Source organism: Hippichthys cyanospilos, chromosome 9, assembly GCF_059441005.1.
Source record: "Hippichthys cyanospilos isolate Australia breed blue-spotted pipefish chromosome 9, RoL_Hcya_1.0, whole genome shotgun sequence".
Lineage (NCBI taxonomy): Eukaryota > Metazoa > Chordata > Actinopteri > Syngnathiformes > Syngnathidae > Hippichthys > Hippichthys cyanospilos.
This window is the reverse complement of record NC_142377.1, coordinates 23,061,013-23,077,617: the sequence shown is the minus strand read 5'-3', so window position 1 is coordinate 23,077,617 and position 16,605 is coordinate 23,061,013. Positions and strand designations below refer to the sequence as shown.

The 16,605-nt window shown below is 52.9% G+C and overlaps 3 protein-coding genes across 11 annotated transcripts in view; 1 reads left to right on the top strand and 2 right to left on the bottom strand.

Annotated features, from left to right (window-relative positions):
• Window positions 1-1,035, top strand: part of cenpp (centromere protein P) — a 54,125-nt gene extending 53,090 nt beyond the window's left edge. For all 3 annotated transcript variants that reach the window (XM_088423091.1, XM_088423092.1, XM_088423093.1), the window contains exon 9: window positions 5-1,035. In XM_088423091.1, the coding sequence (XP_088279217.1) occupies window positions 5-144 (140 nt within the window). In that variant the 3' untranslated portion in view covers window positions 145-1,035. The remainder of the gene's footprint in view (window positions 1-4) is intronic.
• On the bottom strand, window positions 445-8,854 carry ippk (inositol 1,3,4,5,6-pentakisphosphate 2-kinase). 2 transcript variants are annotated; one of them, XM_088423089.1, is made up of 14 exons: window positions 8,626-8,854; window positions 6,910-6,969; window positions 5,951-6,046; window positions 4,608-4,674; window positions 4,406-4,524; window positions 4,232-4,321; window positions 4,110-4,168; window positions 3,973-4,045; window positions 3,607-3,762; window positions 3,426-3,549; window positions 2,836-3,004; window positions 2,561-2,663; window positions 2,402-2,499; window positions 445-1,650 (listed from the first exon to the last, which is right to left on the bottom strand). In XM_088423089.1, exons 1-14 carry the CDS (start codon window positions 8,704-8,706, stop codon window positions 1,440-1,442), a joined length of 1,506 nt encoding a protein of 501 aa, XP_088279215.1. In that variant the 5' UTR covers window positions 8,707-8,854; the 3' UTR covers window positions 445-1,439. The 2 variants fall into 2 exon arrangements, with proteins under 2 accessions (XP_088279215.1, XP_088279216.1); XM_088423090.1 differs by having other exon boundaries at window positions 2,836-2,971; window positions 8,626-8,853.
• Window positions 8,855-9,877: 1,023 nt separating this feature from the next.
• Window positions 9,878-15,904, bottom strand: rbbp5 (retinoblastoma binding protein 5). Of its 6 annotated transcripts, none has more exons than XR_015866691.1 (14): window positions 15,509-15,904; window positions 14,934-14,959; window positions 14,675-14,847; window positions 14,462-14,602; window positions 14,212-14,374; window positions 14,038-14,147; window positions 13,778-13,897; window positions 13,555-13,708; window positions 13,407-13,478; window positions 12,652-12,769; window positions 12,504-12,573; window positions 11,596-11,831; window positions 10,178-11,526; window positions 9,878-10,057 (listed from the first exon to the last, which is right to left on the bottom strand). XR_015866691.1 is itself a non-coding variant. In XM_088424336.1 (14 exons), exons 1-14 carry the CDS (start codon window positions 15,525-15,527, stop codon window positions 10,005-10,007), a joined length of 1,680 nt encoding a protein of 559 aa, XP_088280462.1. In that variant the 5' UTR covers window positions 15,528-15,893; the 3' UTR covers window positions 9,878-10,004. The 6 variants fall into 6 exon arrangements, 4 of the variants coding, with proteins under 4 accessions (XP_088280462.1, XP_088280463.1, XP_088280461.1 ...); XR_015866692.1 differs by having other exon boundaries at window positions 11,449-11,526; window positions 11,596-11,776; window positions 15,509-15,899; XM_088424336.1 differs by having other exon boundaries at window positions 11,302-11,526; window positions 15,509-15,893.
• Window positions 15,905-16,605: the final 701 nt, after the last annotated feature.

Sequence of the window (16,605 nt, the reverse complement as noted above, 5' to 3'; positions counted from 1 at the left end):
GTAGCTTTGCAGCTGTGGCCGCAGCGTCAGGCTGCGGGTGGCGCCGCCGAGGCCTTCCGCAGCCTCTTGAGGCTTTTGGGGCCCGAAGCGGCCTTGGAGGAGGTCATCAGAGCGGTGGGACTCATAACCGATGAAACGAATTAATTCTTTACTTTCTTTCAGTGGTCCTATGTCAATTACTGCGCAGTACTTGCGTAGTTCATGGTGCCTTCTGCCGTGTGTGTGTGAGACTTGACCACTGGAGGGCAGTATTATAGTCATGCGAATATGTCACGAGTACTGCATGTGATTGGCAAACTTTTGCAATAGTAGTCATTCCTTACTGAGGATAAAGAATATGCAGTGAACACTACAGATTCAGACTTTTTTCCAGTTACATTATTTTTGAATACCTTGGCTTGGTTTAAGAGGAAGGAGAAAAAAAGCAAGACAAAATGACACAAATCTTTCAAAGTGTGCGTTTTTTTCCCCCCCCGCTCCAGTATAAATTGTGACAGCAGAGCTCATTGGTCAAAATCTACAAAAATAAATAATTTACATACAAAATGGCAGACAAGCAGCCTTTGTATTCGCAAGTAATTTTGTACCCCCACCAAACATTTACACACTCACACACTGGCGCCGTAACACCAAAAGTCCCCCAAGGTCCATTCGTGTAGGTGGTGCGCCCCCTCTGGCTCAAAGTAGACCCAAAACTCATCACGACCTTTCAGCAACCCCGTCGAGGGGTTCGCATTCTCCTCAACGGAAACGGGTGGCACTCACAGGAAGTGACATCATTGTGAGGCCCTTTCACACCACCTGTAAAAGTCAACTTGATATTCGGGCTCTGGTTTTCCACATCTGCAGAAAACTGAACGCCAGGATTGTTGTCCCCTAATGATAATGTCCTCCTTATAGCATGTCTCCGCGTGAACGTTGTAACAATGTTCCATTTAATGGTAAAAAGATACTTCTGTCGTTTTAATGCAGTGCAACCGATTGATTTTTTTTGGCACCTGTGTGAAACTAATCGATTAAAGCTTTAAAATCCAATCAAGTTTGTGATGGCAATTTCATTCGTTTGCTCAAACCAAATTAAATTTTGCGGTGAAAGGCGCCCGTTAGCACCTGTAGGATTCGAGGCTCAGAACCGCAATGTTCTACCTCCGATAACGAAGGCTCTCGGTGTGAAAGGGGCTCGCTCTCTCTCTCTCTCTCACACACACACACTCACACGGTCACATTAGTCCAACTAAAAATGTGTTGCAGGTCCCCAGCAGCTCGGCAAAGGTCCCAGAATACATTCAGGAAATGACATCATCAGCACCCGCCTCTCCGGCTATGTTGGCACTATGCAGGTAAGCAGCGTATCCACGGCGACAGGCAAAACCCGCCCCCGGCCAAAGTCGAGCGAAGAGGAAGCAGAGGCGGGAGACGGCGTCCCCGACCGAGCCCGCTCAGACGGGCCTGAAGAGCAGCGTGCGCTCGTCTCGCTCGGGGACGGCGCCCGGCGTCCTGCTGTAGCACGACACGATCTTGTGGTCCAGGGCCAGCTGCAGGGGGATGCTGTCCAGCGGCTTGGGGTCCAGGTCCAGGATGGACACCGAGTAGGAGAAGGTGGGCGCTCGGGACGACAGGAAGTCGCGCAGGCGGCGCTGGGCGCACAATCTGGACACAGGCCGCCGCGACGGTTAGCGGCTCGGAGGTTAGGCAACGTGTACCAAAGCGTTCCGTCGCGTCGGTGCCGTTTGGGTGTTTCGCCGGTGCGCGAGAGAAAAACAAACGTCCACCGCGCCGAGATGGGCGGAGAACCGGCGGCGCCTCGGCGATGAGTGAAGCGTTTCCGTAGCGCGCCAGATCAATACGAGCGGAAGGGATCTCAACGGTTGCGAGTACAGCAAAAGGACTTTAGAGATGAGCGACGGCAGCGTTTCGGCAGTGCGACGAATGTTAAGTCCGTGAACGTCGGCGAGAGCTAGTAAGCGACGCGAACGGAAAAATTTCAGTGGCGCGCGCTTCACTTCAGGACAGCAAAAGGATTTTAGTGACAGCGTTTCGGTGTATGTGAGCGTTGCAGTACTTTCGTTTGTGTTGCACAAAATTTCAATAGTGCACGTTAGCAAAAAAAAAAAAAAAGATTCGTGTGGGAGTATTGCAGCCGCGTGTGAGCGCAGGAAATCAAAGTGAGCAAAAGTATTTCGATCGTTTTGCATACGGCAAAAGCATTTTAGTTAGGAGTGACAGCATTTCAGTAGTTTGAGTTTCAGAGCGAAAAGTCATGCGAGGTCATCAGACTTTGAAGTAGAATGTACGAGCGGGGAAAAAAGATCTGCGTTTTACTTGTCTGCGGCGCATCGCGAGCTGACGAAAAGTATCGCTAGTCGCGGGGTAGCTCTTACGAGAGCGTTTTGGCACTCACCCGTCCTGGTCGTCCTCTTTGTCGTCATTGGCGCCGGGCACGAGGGTGACCATGATGGAGCAGTCCTTGGCCGTCATGGCGACGCGGTATTGATGCACCTAAAACGCAAGGCGGCGGGCTCACAAAGGCGCCGGTCGCCGCGGCGACGGCGCGTCTCACCTTGGACACGGCAAAGTCCAGGGAGCCGTCGTCCTCGGCGGGACACTTCTGGACACGCTCCAGGAAGGCCTCGTTGTACGGACCGTCCACCTGGAGGTTGCTTCTGAGGGAGCGGGAAGAAAAGAGAAGGGAAGGGAAGGGAAGGGAAGGGAAGGGAAGGGAAGGGAAGGGAAGGGAAGGGAAGGGAAGGGAAGGGAAGGGAAGGGAAGGGAAGGGAAGGGAAGGGAAGGGAAGGGAGGCGGGCCGGTGAGGGCGCGGCGGGAAATTGCCTTTACCTCTCCTTGGGGAAGTCGCGCAGGTGTTGCTCCACTCGCCGATAGAGCGGATAAAGGCCTTCGATGTTCAAGTTGTCCAACATTTGCGCGTGGAGGATGCGGGACAGGACGCTGCCGCCGGGTAAGCCCTGAGAACCTGCAACGCGGCCGCCGCGTAAGCCCTGAGAACCTGCAACGTGGCCGCCGCGTTGCACCATCGTGGCTTTGAAAATTGGAAACTGGGCTTATAGTACAATCGATCGATTTATTTATTTATTTTTATCAACCCTGGTTCAAGAGCTTATCTTTTACTGTGCTGCCATCTATTGGCGTAGAGCCTTTGGTACATGATTATGTCACTACTCGCAGCCGAAAAACGTTCCCAAAAATAACCCCAAGAAATGGATCAATGTGAAATTGTGTCGCCCGCCCGCCCATTTGATCTCTTCCGGCATCCTCTAGAGCAGTGTTTCTCAACTAGATTTTGCCAGGCCCCCCCTAGAAAAGAGAAAACTGATTTGCATTCCCCATCTTAGCACCGCGTGTAGGTAACGTGCGGACCGTCCGATTCCCGTCCCGGGCGCTTCGGAAAAGTTTGAGGGGTATCTGACCGTGCCGACTCCTCTCCTTGTTGAAGAGACTGGCCTCGCAGAAAGCGCGCCCGTCTTCCCGCGGCTCGGTGGCCACGCCTCCTCCTCCGCCGTCGCCGCTGTTCAGCAGGGCGTTGACCAGCACCTGCGCACGCCGCCGCCTGAGCGCGTGGGCGGCGCCGACCGGCGGAAGAGCGCCTACCTGGATGAAGTCGCCCAGGACGGCCTTGGCGCTCAGGTGAGCGTGGATGCGGTTGTTGGCGTACAGGAAGTAAGGGCGCAGGTGGTAGAGGAGAGAGCCCAGGTCCGACGAGTCCTCCTGGCCGCCCTCCTTGCTGCTGAAGATGCACTGGCCCCCCTGCCGGGCGCGCCGCCAAACGCTCGTTTGAATCCGTTGGCGGTCAAACCCCATGCGGCGGGGTTTTTTTTTTTAGTCCCCCATCCGGGGAACTAAAAAGTGCTCGGCGAAGCTTCATTTAGCCTTTCGGATAAGCGAGCGCGTCGGAAGCTATTAAGAATGATAGAAAGCCGACGGCAAAGTCCGACTCCGACGCAGGCGGGGGCGCACCTTAAAGATTTTGAAGTTGTTCTGAGGTTCTTCTATGAGCTGGCGGACGGCAAAGTGCATCCTTTGTCTGCTCCTGTGTGGGGGGGTGGGGGTGAGCGGGGCGGGCCGGGCCGCCGCGTCCGCCGGCGGGCACTCACCCCGAGAACAAGTCCAGAGGACAGTACAGGCTGCGTCTCTTCCAGCGCCCGTTGGCCACCTGCGCGCAAAGGCAAAGGTGAGCCAGCCGGCTGGCCAGGCGGCGCCATTTCTTGCCTTTTACCTTGTAGTGTTGGTGCATGCAGAAGCGACACACTTTGCTCTTCACGTCCCGGCTGACGTGCTTGGCGGACGGCAGGAAGCCGCACTTGGGCTGAAAGGCACGCGTTCAAATCCGTAGAGCTTCCTCGGCTTTCGGGCCGCTTAATAATGGAGCGCGCGTGAAAACGGCGCCCACCTTGATTTCCACGCAGAGCGGCGGCGCGTGCGAGTGCTGCAGGAGGCCGGGCCAGGTCAAGTTGGGCAGGCAGAGCGCGCAGCCGCTGTAGATGTCCATGACTTTGTCGCGGCGCCACGCTAGCGGGCGTCCACAAACAAGGTCAGGGTTCGGTGGCGGATCCTACGGCCCGCCCGCCCGCCCGCCCGCCGCGGCCTCTTACCGGGTCGCTGGTGTTGAACTTTGATGGACAGCTGCCGCACAAACTCCAGCGGCAGCTTCACCACTTCCTGCCAGAAAAGAAATCCGTTTCGGGTTTTCCTACGATGTTTTTCAAGGTTCCATTTCTTCTCTATAACGCCGACTTCCATCAGAATCTCGTGAGAATCGTTTTCAAACCTTATTTAGTTCTAAGGTTTACGCCGCCGGAGCGTGCCGAGCCAACCTTATCTTTTCTTCCAATGGGGCTTACGAGATCTTGCTCATAAAACCTCTGGAGAAGGCCAAGGCCGAATGATTTTGAAAGACAAAGTGGCGTTTATTTTTTTGTAAAACGCTGTCACTCCAACAGAAAGATATCCGGAAGAAATCCCGGCCTTTTCTAGTCGGTAGGGTTCTAAGGCGCCACTAGTTTTTGCATGCCTTCCTCCCACGAGCAGGTTGCCGCAATCTAGTCCTATCCAAGCTCATTTTTCCCCCTGACGTTTGCGACGCGACGTACGGCGAGCGTTTTGTCCCGCGGAGTGGCCCGCGTTGATCGCAGCCTCGCCAACATTGTATCAAAGCGGCCGGGCGTTGCGCCGATGCCCCGCGGCCGATTACGGAACAAACAATATTGCCTTTCATCCTCGGCGGACGTCAGCTGACGGGCCGCGTAAGCGGAACGCTGTGAGCTATTTTGGGGAAAGCGCAAAGTTCAGAAAAGACATCTTTTGGAACTTCTTGTCCACAAACGTCAAAGCGCGTTTTGCACTGTGTTTCATCCGTATTCTTATTCATGTCTATTTGGAAGATTTTCAGGCACTTTACGACGCGAGCGTCATGCCCTCGATAAGGGGTTCCCAAAGGGGGGTTCGCCCCTGGGGGCAGATGAAGGCGCTTGAGGCGGGCGGCTACGTGAGATTTCAACGGGGTTTCTGCAGGCAGCGAGGAAGGAAGAGTAGGGTTTTCTTTTCAAATGAAGAGCAAATAAACTGGAACATCCATCCATTTATCTTCTCTCGCCACTTCTCACGAGGGTCGCTGGCTTGCCGGTGCCTATTCAAGCCGTTTACGGGCAGTAGGCCGGGGATACGTCAACCGGTTGCCAAGCCGATCGCGGGGGACTTTAGATAGCGGCGATTGCACGGACTGATAGCGTACGGCCCTCCACCTGGGTCCCCCGCTATCACAAACTCAATGTGACCCTGCTGCCATAATGTGAAGCTGATTGATCTAAAAAGGGTTGAGGACCCCAACTGCGTTGTGTGTTTCCAAATATCCAGCCCCAAATTCTCAAGTGCAAATGTGTCCATTTCAGGGCACAAAAACTACTCGTGCGATTTCAAAGGACTGCGTGGGCCTTACTCCGCTGTGGACGAACTTGTGGCCCAGCAAACTGCTCATCACGTTGGAGCCGAAGTCCACAATGTTCTGGATGTGCCTGAAGGCCTGCTCCGCCGTCTGAAACGCACGCGCACGCACAGGTAGGCGATTAGGTGGAGGCGTGAAGGCGTGTACGCGAGACGCGCGCGCAAAGTGGTTCCTCCCTCGCGTGGACACCTTCCAAAACATTCTCCGTGGCTTAACAAGATCCTACATAATCTTTTCAAACAACATTAGCGTGCTTTGCCTTTCTAGCGTGATGTTGCTAACGCGCAAACAAAACAATTGCACAAACATGAAGCGTGACGGAAAGGATAGAATAATGATTATTGTATAGCTCCGAGGTGCGCAAACAAGAGCCCGGGGACCAAGCTATGTCACCAACCGATATGAACGCAAGACTTTTGCAAATGGTTATTTGTTGACAAAGCGTTGGCGGCTCCTCTACACGCCACCATCCAAAATAGCAGAATTTGACCCCCAAATTCAGCGTGTGGCATATATTTGGGAATGACTGTCATTTTCTGCTTTTTAATGCGACTGAAAACAAATTCCATGTCCACATAAATTGGTGAAAAAGAACAAGTGAATTGCTGCCCTTTCAAAATAAGAACAAATCAATTGGATTTTTTGGGAAGTACTAACTACTTTGCACGACTTTAATGACAATTCCTCACGATTTATGGAGAAAACGCGTGAGGGAGTAGGACTTGGAAAATCAGCATAGAAAATGAGTCCTCGGGTCCCGCCAAAAGAAGCGACGCACGATTTGCGTTTCCAAGACAGATTTGTGCGTGCGCGTGGAAGCGCAAACCAGTTGAACGCGCTAACGTTGGCGTGTGCGCGCATGCCCGCGAGCATCCGGAAAAGCTGACGAGTAAATCGCACGCACAAACACACACCCGAGGGACGCCTGTCACTTCACGCCCCATCTTGTTTACCTGCGGCGGGTTCTCAGAGTCCTCGGCGGGATATTTCAGCAAGCGAAGAACTTTGGACAGCTGCAAGGAAACACACAAGAAATCGCATCAGATTAAAAAGAAACATATTAGGTCTTGACAGTGCCTTTTTTTCCCACGATGTTATGCTTTTTCAGCCGAGGGTCGGCGCAGTACACGGCCTCGCGTTCCAATTAATTTGCTCTCAATCGGAAACCAAAATTGTTCCTTTCATCCATACGTATGTGCGGTCGAAGGTGGCGATTTAACTCATTCAATGCCAAAGACGTATTTCTACGTCTTTACAGAATGAAGACATTCAAGCTCAGACCGTATTTTCCGCACTATAAGGCAGGCGCGCCGAAAAGCATTTTCTGAAAGACTTGATTTAACCAGGGAAATCCCATTGAAATGAAAACGCTCCTTTTCAAGGCTGGCTCAGCAAAAATGTAGAATTCCGTGCGCATTATATAGCGCATAAACCACCAGTTTCATTTTGGGGGGGGGGGGACAAAAAATAAAATACCCTTTTCGCCGTGTAAATTCTTCAATTTTAACCTCTTTATTTCAGTGATGATTGTATTTTTTTTCAATCAAAATTTTGATAAAACCCTGTTTGAAATGTTCATATACAGTATGCTGCAATTTTGAAGCAATTCATATGGCGCAAAAATTGCAAAAATCTCCTCAATGTGGGGCGCAAGCTAAAATGAGTTTTGATGCTCCTAGCCTGAAAGAAAAAAAAAAAGTTTATAGGAACTCTTTCTGTATTTGCTCGTTTTCATTGGCATTTATAAGACGCCTGGCAGATCCCTGCATGTTTGTTACATTTTTTTAAAACAAAGCTGCCTATTGTCTAACCTTGAAAAAAATTACCATGTTGCAAGTCAGAAAACTTGTTTGAAAGGCATGCCAAGATTAGTTCGGAACTTCACATTCCAGAAAATTTTCACCCCGACGTTTGTGCTTTTACTGCAAATGAGTTCAAATGTCAGTTGTTGACCTATTCGGTAATATATTTCGAAATGATTATTTTCCAACTGCCGTATGGGCCAATTTGACACCATTTTCTGGATCGGCCAACTTATTTACACTTGAATGTTGTTTCAAACGAACTCATGTCGTCGCTCGGTCCTTTTTCTGGATCGGCCAACTTATTTACACTTGAATGTTGTTTCAAACGAACTCATGTCGTCGCTCGGTCCTTTTTGGAGCCAAAGTAGTAGTTAAAAAAAAAAAAAAAAAAAAGCAAGATGCCACACAGGTATGCGGTCATTACTTGTTGCTCAGCGTGCTCGGGCCGGTAGGGCGCCTCGAGGGGATGGGCGAGCAAAGGGGGGCGGCCGCGTGTCCCTGAACGCACCACGCACTTCTGCCCCACTCGGCTCCGGCCGGCTGCCAGCGGACCCGAGAGCACCCTCGGGATGCTCCCACATATCGGTTCTTTATTATTATTCTTATTCTTGGAGACGGCCGTACGAGTTACGCGTGTCCTCGTAGATCGCGCGGCCAAGCTAGCAAAACAGCCCGACAACAACAAGGGCAACTAGGCTGCGTCCGAATCCCCCAGGGCGGCTGCCACTTCCGCCGTCCGCTTCCAAGACGCGGTCTTCCCCGGGATATGTTCAGCCCCCGAAAATCCCAAGTGTGCCCCGCGGCGCTCCGGGAAGCGCCGCTTTAGCAGCCCAAGTTGCCTCGGCGTTAGCCTAGCCGACTCACCTGGACGTGCGAGACCACCAGGCTCTTGTTGCCCTCGCCGTGGTAGCGCCAGTCGTTCTCGTCCATCTTGTCCAGCTCCATGGCGGCCGAAGCGGGACGTGGCCGGGCCTGGCTGGCGATCGGCGGCCGCGGGAGTCTCGAGGCGAGTACTCCCAACTAGTTGAGCGAGCGTCGGATAGCAGCGCGTTCGCTCGCCCGCCCGCCGACTTTTGCTGCCCTCCGCGCACGCTTACTTCCGCCTACGTTTTCAAAGTCAAGGACACGTCACGTTGACGCTCGGCTTCACTCGAGCATGCGTTCGCATTTTTCCTTTTACGCGCTTTCACAGTGACACAAATCAGTTCGTTTTCACTCCATTAAGGAAACATACGGACATACTCGCAAATATTTGGTTTCCTTCGCCTATATTTTGGTAAGCAAATTGACTCGGATCGCGTTTCCGCTCGGTTTCAGAGTCCGTCAATGTCAAACTTGACGCGATGCTTTGTTTGACAGGCTGCTCGGCGAATCCCCGTCACCGATGCCCTGAAGAGCCGTGCCCACTCCGTTCTGATTGGCGGACGGATCTTCCGTGAGTCGTTTTCTCCCATAATCTCGAAGTGGAAAGGTCCAGTAAATTAGTTGATCATATGATCGGTGAGTAATGTTTGCCCACGCGTGGGGGTAAAGCCCCCGTACGAGTGTGACGTTTTGAAAGAGCGGAACGGTGACTAATCGCGGATAATATGTCCCCGGGATGAACCATTTAAGACAAATCTGTTCACAATGCACGTTGAAAATTAAATCATCGCTGAAAACGGGATTTAACAGTTTGACAGTTCGTGTAAACCCACAATGTAAAATAGTGTTTTGAATTATGGAATAGACCTAATCAATAATTGAAAGAATCCTTAATTGGAGCCCGAGTCTCGTCGCCTTTGCCCTCCATGCTGATGCATAACCAACATTTCTATTGCGGGAGGGATTAATGCAAAAATCAGGGGAAACGTGTGATAAACCATCGAGTGCAATATTTTAGCCCGGGGTTTTTTTGGTATGCTTTTTTTATGATATGTAAACATTTAAAAGCCTGAGTCTAGTGAAAAATTCCCGCAGGGTTACATTGACTTTTCAGTTTTAGCCTGGAATTTTTTTTCCTCCCCTGGCAGAGGACGTTACAATTGAAATAATTCAATGGCCGTTCCGTTCATTTCATTTCCTAGAAATGAGACGGAGGTAGGGTTGACACATTGTACACATGGCTTCTGATGAGTCCATTCCAAAATGTTTTATTACGTATAAAAAACAAGCAATACCATACATACGCGCACACTACCAAGAGACAATTGTGGAGAAGACAAAGCGCCGAGAGGACAAGCACCCTTTCTTCCTTGCCGGCCTCAGTCCGTGCCCCCCATGTCGTGCTGCTTGTACGTCTGAGTCACTAGCGTCCCTGCAAAGGGAGACAAGGGGCGCGTCAGGCGCCGGCCGCGCCGGATTTCCGAGCGTTAGTCGAGGCGAGAGGACAAAAAGGACGAGGGGGCGCGAGGGGGCGCGAGGGGGAGCGGCACACCTAAGGAGGCCAAAGGAGCCAGGCGGGAGCGGGGAGCAGGAGGGCCAAGCGGGAACGGGAGCGGCCGATGGTCATTGACGTCGATTAGTCGATTAGTCTCGTCCCCGTTTGCAAGTCGTCAAACCGCGGTCTGGACGCTTCCCTGGGGACGCCCTCCCACGCCGAGGACAACGACTGAGCTAGTCCTCTTGTGCCGTGCGCAGTTTATTTATTGATCTTTTTTTCCTGCCGTGCGACCCGATGGATTTTGAGCGTCGCGTCGGCGCCGCCTACGGGGACGCAATGGAACGACATGACCCGGTGACGTTTTCCTACGTTCCGCCGGGCCGCGCGGGCCTTCCCAATGAAGTGTCCGACGTCTCAGACTTCGGCTTGACGCCAGGCGGAGTTGTCAAACTTTCGAGGTCCGGCGAGCGTCTCGTAACCCTAATGGCGATTCCACGTATTGGCCGCGAGCGCCCCTAAAACGCCACGAAAAGATACGGTCTCATTCGCGGCCAGCCCGGTCAAAACGGCTCTTTGATGGCGGCGAATGAGTTAAAACGTTTGCTTTTGGGGAAAATGTAATACCGCACCATTTGAGGGGGCGAGGACGTTATGAGACTTGTAGTCTTATGAGAACAAAGGCCACGTTTTCCCGAGGTAACGCACGTTTGCGATCGAGGAAGGATTGTGTCTGAGGTGTGAATTTGAAAAATACTATTCGCGCTATGGAGGAACATTTCTACCGTTTGTTTAGTAAAAAACGGAAGGAATTCGTTTCCACAATATTCACTGCGATGGAACAGGCCCCGAAGGGCAGGCGAATTTCAAAAGCTACAGTCGAGTCAAAAAGAATTGGAGTCGGGAAGAATTTGTCCCAAGGTCGGCGAATCGGATCCGACTCCCAATAAACGCGCCGATAGGCTTTTGACGTGGAAATGGAAGGGAAGAAAGAGCGGACCGGCTCCGGAGCCCTCCGGAGTTTTGCGTGGTTGGGACCCGAGTTTGAGAAGGAGAGCTGGAGGCGGATAGTCGTTCAAGTTTGGGGGCGGGGGCGGAAGCGGCACGGGGAAGGCAGGCTGAGCTTAGCGGAGCGGCGTGGCGCGGCGCGGCGCGGCGCCCTCTATCAGCATCAGGCTTACCTGCGGCCAGGCCCCCCTCCGCCCTGCCCTTCATCCCTCCTCCTCCTCCTCCGCCCGGGCCGGGGGCGCCCAGGACCTCCGTGGCGAAGGACGCCCGCTCGCCCCCCCTGTAGGGCTTGGGCCTGAAGGGGAAGTCTTTGTCTTTACCTTTGGAGCCTTTGGGCCGGCCCGCCGCCTTCTTCTTGGACTTGCCGTCGCCCTTCACGCCCAGCAGGGGGTGCACCTCTGCCGGAGAAAGCACTTGAAGCGGGCGGCCCGCCCAAGGACCGCCGCGGCTCGGGGATGGGGGCTTACCGTCGACCGGCACCCCCTGCAGTTCGATGTTGGTGGTGCGGGCCTTCTTCTTGGCCGGGGTGCCGTCGGAAGACGGCGGCCGCTGCTTCTTGTCGCCGCCCGCCTGCGCCTCCTCGCCGGCCCCCGCCTGCGGCGCAGAGTCCGGCGGGGGTCCGAAGGGGTTCTCCTCGGGGTCCTCCACCTCGGGGGCGATGGGAAGGTACAACAGAGCCTTGTAGTCCTCCAGCTCCTCGTCGCTGCGCAAAACACGCGGGCAGCTATGAAGGAGGCGCGCGCCCTGCCGCCGTTTGGTTTGGGGAGCCGTTTGACGATAACACGGGGGCGGGCATACGAAACCCGTGATGGAATTCCAGGGCTTTGTGGTTTTGAAGGATTTTCATTTTGCGAGGAAAAAAAACCTTGACGGCGATTCAATGCACTTGGGAATACGCAGATATAAAACAAAAGCTTTCCCCTAAGTTTTAGGATGGAAGCCTTTTGTCAACTACAAGTCCCGCGACGCATAGCAAGAACTTTGCACTGCGGGAGTCCGGGCAAAGCCGCTCAGCAGTCATTGAAAGGCTTGCAAATGTCATAAGTGAGCGGTATTTGGGTCCCCGCAAAAATTTCGATTGCACGTTGTCGGCGAGTTGCCGTTGAACACAAAAATCGGGGGGAACGCACAATGAAACGGGAGGTTGTAAGTATGTCCAAAACGGACAGTATTTACAAAGTTTTAGGGCAGTAAATGAGCCCGACGTGGGCTGAAATTGACATCTGCAGGGTGTACCTCTCCATCTCCATCTCCCATTCGCAAGCACGGAGACACGTTTTGACAACCCGTGCAAGATTTTAGGCTTTGACGCGACCGCTCAAAAATGACTAAAAAAAATTGAGGCCGCATTGCTCGGGGCGACGGGCGGGCTCACCTGCTGCAAAAAGCCACAATGGGGTCCACCGTGGTCACGTCCACTTCCTCGTCCTCGGCCGCGTCGGCGCCTGCCCGACAATTCCAAGCCGCCCGTTACAAAAGCACACAAAGGAGACTTTTCTTCCCCTTCGCCAAGAGCCTCGCACCCGTCTGCTCGGGTTCGCTCTTGTCCTCGTCCTCGATGTCGAATTCGGACTCTCGCTCCTCGTACTCCACGTTCTCGTCCAGCTCTTTGAAGTCCGGGGCGAAAGCGCTCCAATTTTCCTGCGGGTGGAAAATGGAAGTCGGGCCTTCGGAATAGCGCGGCGGTTGCGGGCGTGAAGGTTGTATTCCTCCCGACGATCGGCTCAGCCATTTTGGCTCCGTTTGACGTGAAATGCTGTTGAATGCCTTTTACGAGCGAGGCGGTGACATGGACCTCCCGTTGTCCTCGATTTCTGTACGCACGCTGTGTCCTCGGGATCAAAATGACCTCTAAAGCCCCGATAAAGTAGCATACGTTATTTGTAAACGCCAAATTTCCTTTTGCTTCAAGAAGCAACTTGTCACCCGCACAATGTGTGAATAGCGGAGTTTTCCCCCTTGACTTTCTACATGTTGACTCATTCGTCCCGGAAGACATGTATTTTTTTTTACGTTTTTCCTCCATGTAAAAGTCCGTTTGTTCATTTTTACCCTCCAAATATTTGGCTAAAAGAGCTTGTAAAAATGGCTGCTATTTAATGGAAAAGGCAAATGATGATTTGCTGCTTTATATTGCTGATTTTACGGAACGTATGTCCGCTGTTTTCAAATGAAGAGTAAATGAATTAGAACCCGAAGCAACTCGCATACGCCGGCCCACCATGTTTGTTGTAAACGAGACAAATGCCCACTCTATCGTGATCGACTGTCTACTAACCACTTGGTTTTGGGCCCAGATGGACACCACTCCGCTGGAGATAGAGGCGATGATGGGGCGCACGGGATGCCACTGGGCGAAAGACAAGAACGAGGTCACCCGAGCGTCCGGCGCCCGCGGCGGCTCGGCCCGCCCGGGCGCCCCTTACGGCCACGTCCAGCAGGAGCTCCCCCCGGGTGCCGTGCAGGATCTTGACCAGGTTCCCGATGCTCTTCTCCCAGATGTAGAGGGCGTGCTGGCGGGCCGAGCCGGCCACGATGTATTCGCCGTCCCCGGAGAAGCAGCAGCGCTTCCACGGCGTCCTGCGCGCGGGCACGGTAAGGCGGCGGGCAAAGGCGGCTTTGCGTCAGCCCGGGACGGGCCCGCTTCACCTGTTGACCAGGTCTTGGAGCTTCTGCATGGGTTCGGGCTCGCCGTCGCGCCCGCAGGTCAGAATCTCCCTGCCGTCGTAAACCCGGATGATGCGGTCGGCCGTGTTGATGAGGAAGCAACTGCAAAGGGAAAAAGCGGCCCAGGCGTCGTCTTCTTGCTCTCGTTCGTGTGGATTCCGATGGTAGATTCGAATGTTTCGGTCGGACCGAGTTCTTCCGAGATTTATGCGTTTGGTTGGTCTTGCGGGGCGTCCACCCACCTGCCCTTGCGCGCAAACTCGATGGATTTAATGGCGGTGGTGTTGCTGGTGCCGGTGGTGACTCGGAAAGACGCCACCAGGTCCTGCGTGTTCGTCTTCAACACCAGAATCTGCGGGCGAGCCGGCGGTCATCGGCGCGCCCTTCCGACGCCGAGCGGGAGGCGGGGGTCCCACCTTTCCTTTGGCGTTGCCCGTGTAGATGTACTCGCCGCGCCTGTCGAAGGCCGCCACCACGTTGAGGTCCGAGTCGTCGTCCACGGGCAGGACCACGTGTTTGGAGTCGGACAGGGTGAGCAGCACCGGCGCCGACTTCATGGGGCACACCAGCACTTTGTCCCTGCGGCGCCAGCTGGGATGTTGGCCCCGGGTGGGTGGGGCGCGAGCGGGCGGGCGGGCGGGCGGGCGAGTGGGCGGGCGGACTCACATGTCTCTGGGGTGGCACTGCAGCTTGAGGATGGGCGAGGGGAAGCGGAAGCGCTGGTCGCAGTCGCCCGTCAGCACGTCCCACTGCGACACGATGTTGTCCGTGGACGCGCTCACCAGCTTGTGCCCGTCTCGGCTCCAGCTGCGGGCGCGTTCCTTTCTCTCGCGTCACAAGTCAACAAACGGCCCATACGGTTCCGCCTGCGCGTCTCACCATAACGAGCAGACGGGGTGTATGTGCGCGCTGATGATTTTGGCGATGCCGCGCGTGAGGAAGTCCCAGATGACGATGCGGCCGTCGTTGCAGCCCACCGCCAGGAGGGTCCCCCAGCGGTTGAAGGTGCAGGTGAGGGCCATGCTGATGCAGTCCAGCGTTCCGTCCGCCTCCTGGGAAAGGCAAACAAAAGGGGAGCCCGGTCCGGCTTACGACGGCGTGCCTTTCGGGAAGGCCCTCGCCCGTGGGTTTGCTTTACCTCGGGATAGTTCTGCCCGAAAGACTCTGGGGAGACAAAGAACACCAAGAAACAGTGATGCGTTTTCAGGAAACTGACTTGCTGACAAACATGGGAATTTTTGACACATAGCCAAAAGCTTCGAAATGTTATCGAGTGTATGAAAACAAAGCATTAGTAGACCACGCGGAAAGCCGATAAATGCGTTTTTCTCCAAACCGGGGATTTCGCCTCGGCAACTCCCCGTATATCATTTTAAAGGGAATAAGTTCCATTGGAATACATAATATCTCAATGTTCATGTTTAACATGTTTATTTTCAGACCGATGCGTTTTGAATGCCGTTGAATTGCTTTGCAATTTCGAAAGAGCGTCGCTAAGCAATGGACGTAATGGTGTAGGCTGACGCGGACTTAGCATGCGCACCGTGTTTATTTCCTAAACATGCAATTTGAAGTAATTCGGCGATCGTATCAGTAAACTCGTGTGTGTCCGTTCACGGTGCTAAGCTAGCTTACAATGCTAACCACAACAATCGCGTCGCGAGTTTGGGGAAAGACCTGCTCGTCAAGCAAGTAAGGCTTTCCGTTAGTTACCGAGTAGTTCAAGGTTCATTGTAGGCCGAACGCGGGTCCGACGGTATCCAAGAAACCGATTTCAATCAATATTTCCTTCGATTTCGAGTTGTATCTTCACTTCGAGTTGTTTCGACCCGGGAGACCCGCCGAGCCTGCAGCGAGGACCCCAAACAATGCGACCAAGAAAATGCCTGACACAAGGAAGACATGGCGGGTAACAAGTAGCGACGCACTGGATTCGCATTTCCCTCTTATTTCCAAGCAGGTGTTAGAATGCGGCACGATCGCGGTAATGACCTCAGATTTTTTGTCTTATTTATCACGTCTTGATTCGCCCGGAGACACGATAAACTTAGGAATCCCACAAAATGTTGCCACGAAGATGCCAGAATAAAATACAACCATAGGCACGACTGGCAGTCAACACATTTTCATACATTATGATGTAATTATAGCCAAGCGAGTCATTTTAGTGTTTCCTACAGGCCGTGGTTATCGACGTGCAAATTGCAAAAAACAAATTACGAAAAGGGGTAATTGCAAATAGTAGCAAAAGCGCCTAACAAGCAAATCAAAAATTACACACGAAAAACAACATACCAAAGAAAATAAGTCGCAGACAAAACAAAAAGGTATTACACAATAGCAAGCAGACAAAAAAATCGTAGACTAAACCAAAAAGCACAAGCCAACAGCAAAGTAAAAAACGAAATTTAATTGCAAATTACGCAATTGCAAAAATTTGCAAATGTAGTTTGTGTGCCTAAGTCTATTCAAAGTCTCTTCCAACGTCATCGTAGAGTACTTGACCTTTAACATTTATGCACGATGATTTTTTTTTTCTTTTTTTTATGACATCACACTGTAAATGTGACTGCCTAAACTCAGGTCACATCTGTTCAGCTCTAGCGAGGTGAAAGATCCGGAGTTGGATCCTTCCGGTGATGAATTGGCAACGCCCCCAAGTCATTTCCCGTCTTCACAATAAAGGCTAAAGACAAAATCCAAACAACATCTCTTGGTTGCAGTTTTTGAACACTCAAATAGCTTTGCCCACGGAATAGTGCAGGTACAGTAGACACTGAAATATGTTCGTTTTATTTTGATGGCTTGTG

Excerpts from the sequence above, each read along its gene's own strand:
- ippk (XM_088423089.1), bottom strand. The coding sequence starts at position 8,706 with ATGGAGCTGGACAAGATGGACGAGAACGACTGGCGCTACCACGGCGAG. Across the intron at positions 4,675-5,950 it reads ACAAGTTCGTCCACAGCGGA|GAAGTGGTGAAGCTGCCGCT; the intron begins GTAAGGCCCACG and ends CTTTTCTGGCAG. Across the intron at positions 3,763-3,972 it reads ACAACTTCAAAATCTTTAAG|GGGGGCCAGTGCATCTTCAG; the intron begins GTGCGCCCCCGC and ends CGCGCCCGGCAG.
- rbbp5 (XM_088424335.1), bottom strand. Across the intron at positions 13,709-13,777 it reads CTCCAAGACCTGGTCAACAG|GACGCCGTGGAAGCGCTGCT; the intron begins GTGAAGCGGGCC and ends GCCCGCGCGCAG. Across the intron at positions 11,527-11,595 it reads GCAGGGGGTGCCGGTCGACG|AGGTGCACCCCCTGCTGGGC; the intron begins GTAAGCCCCCAT and ends TTTCTCCGGCAG.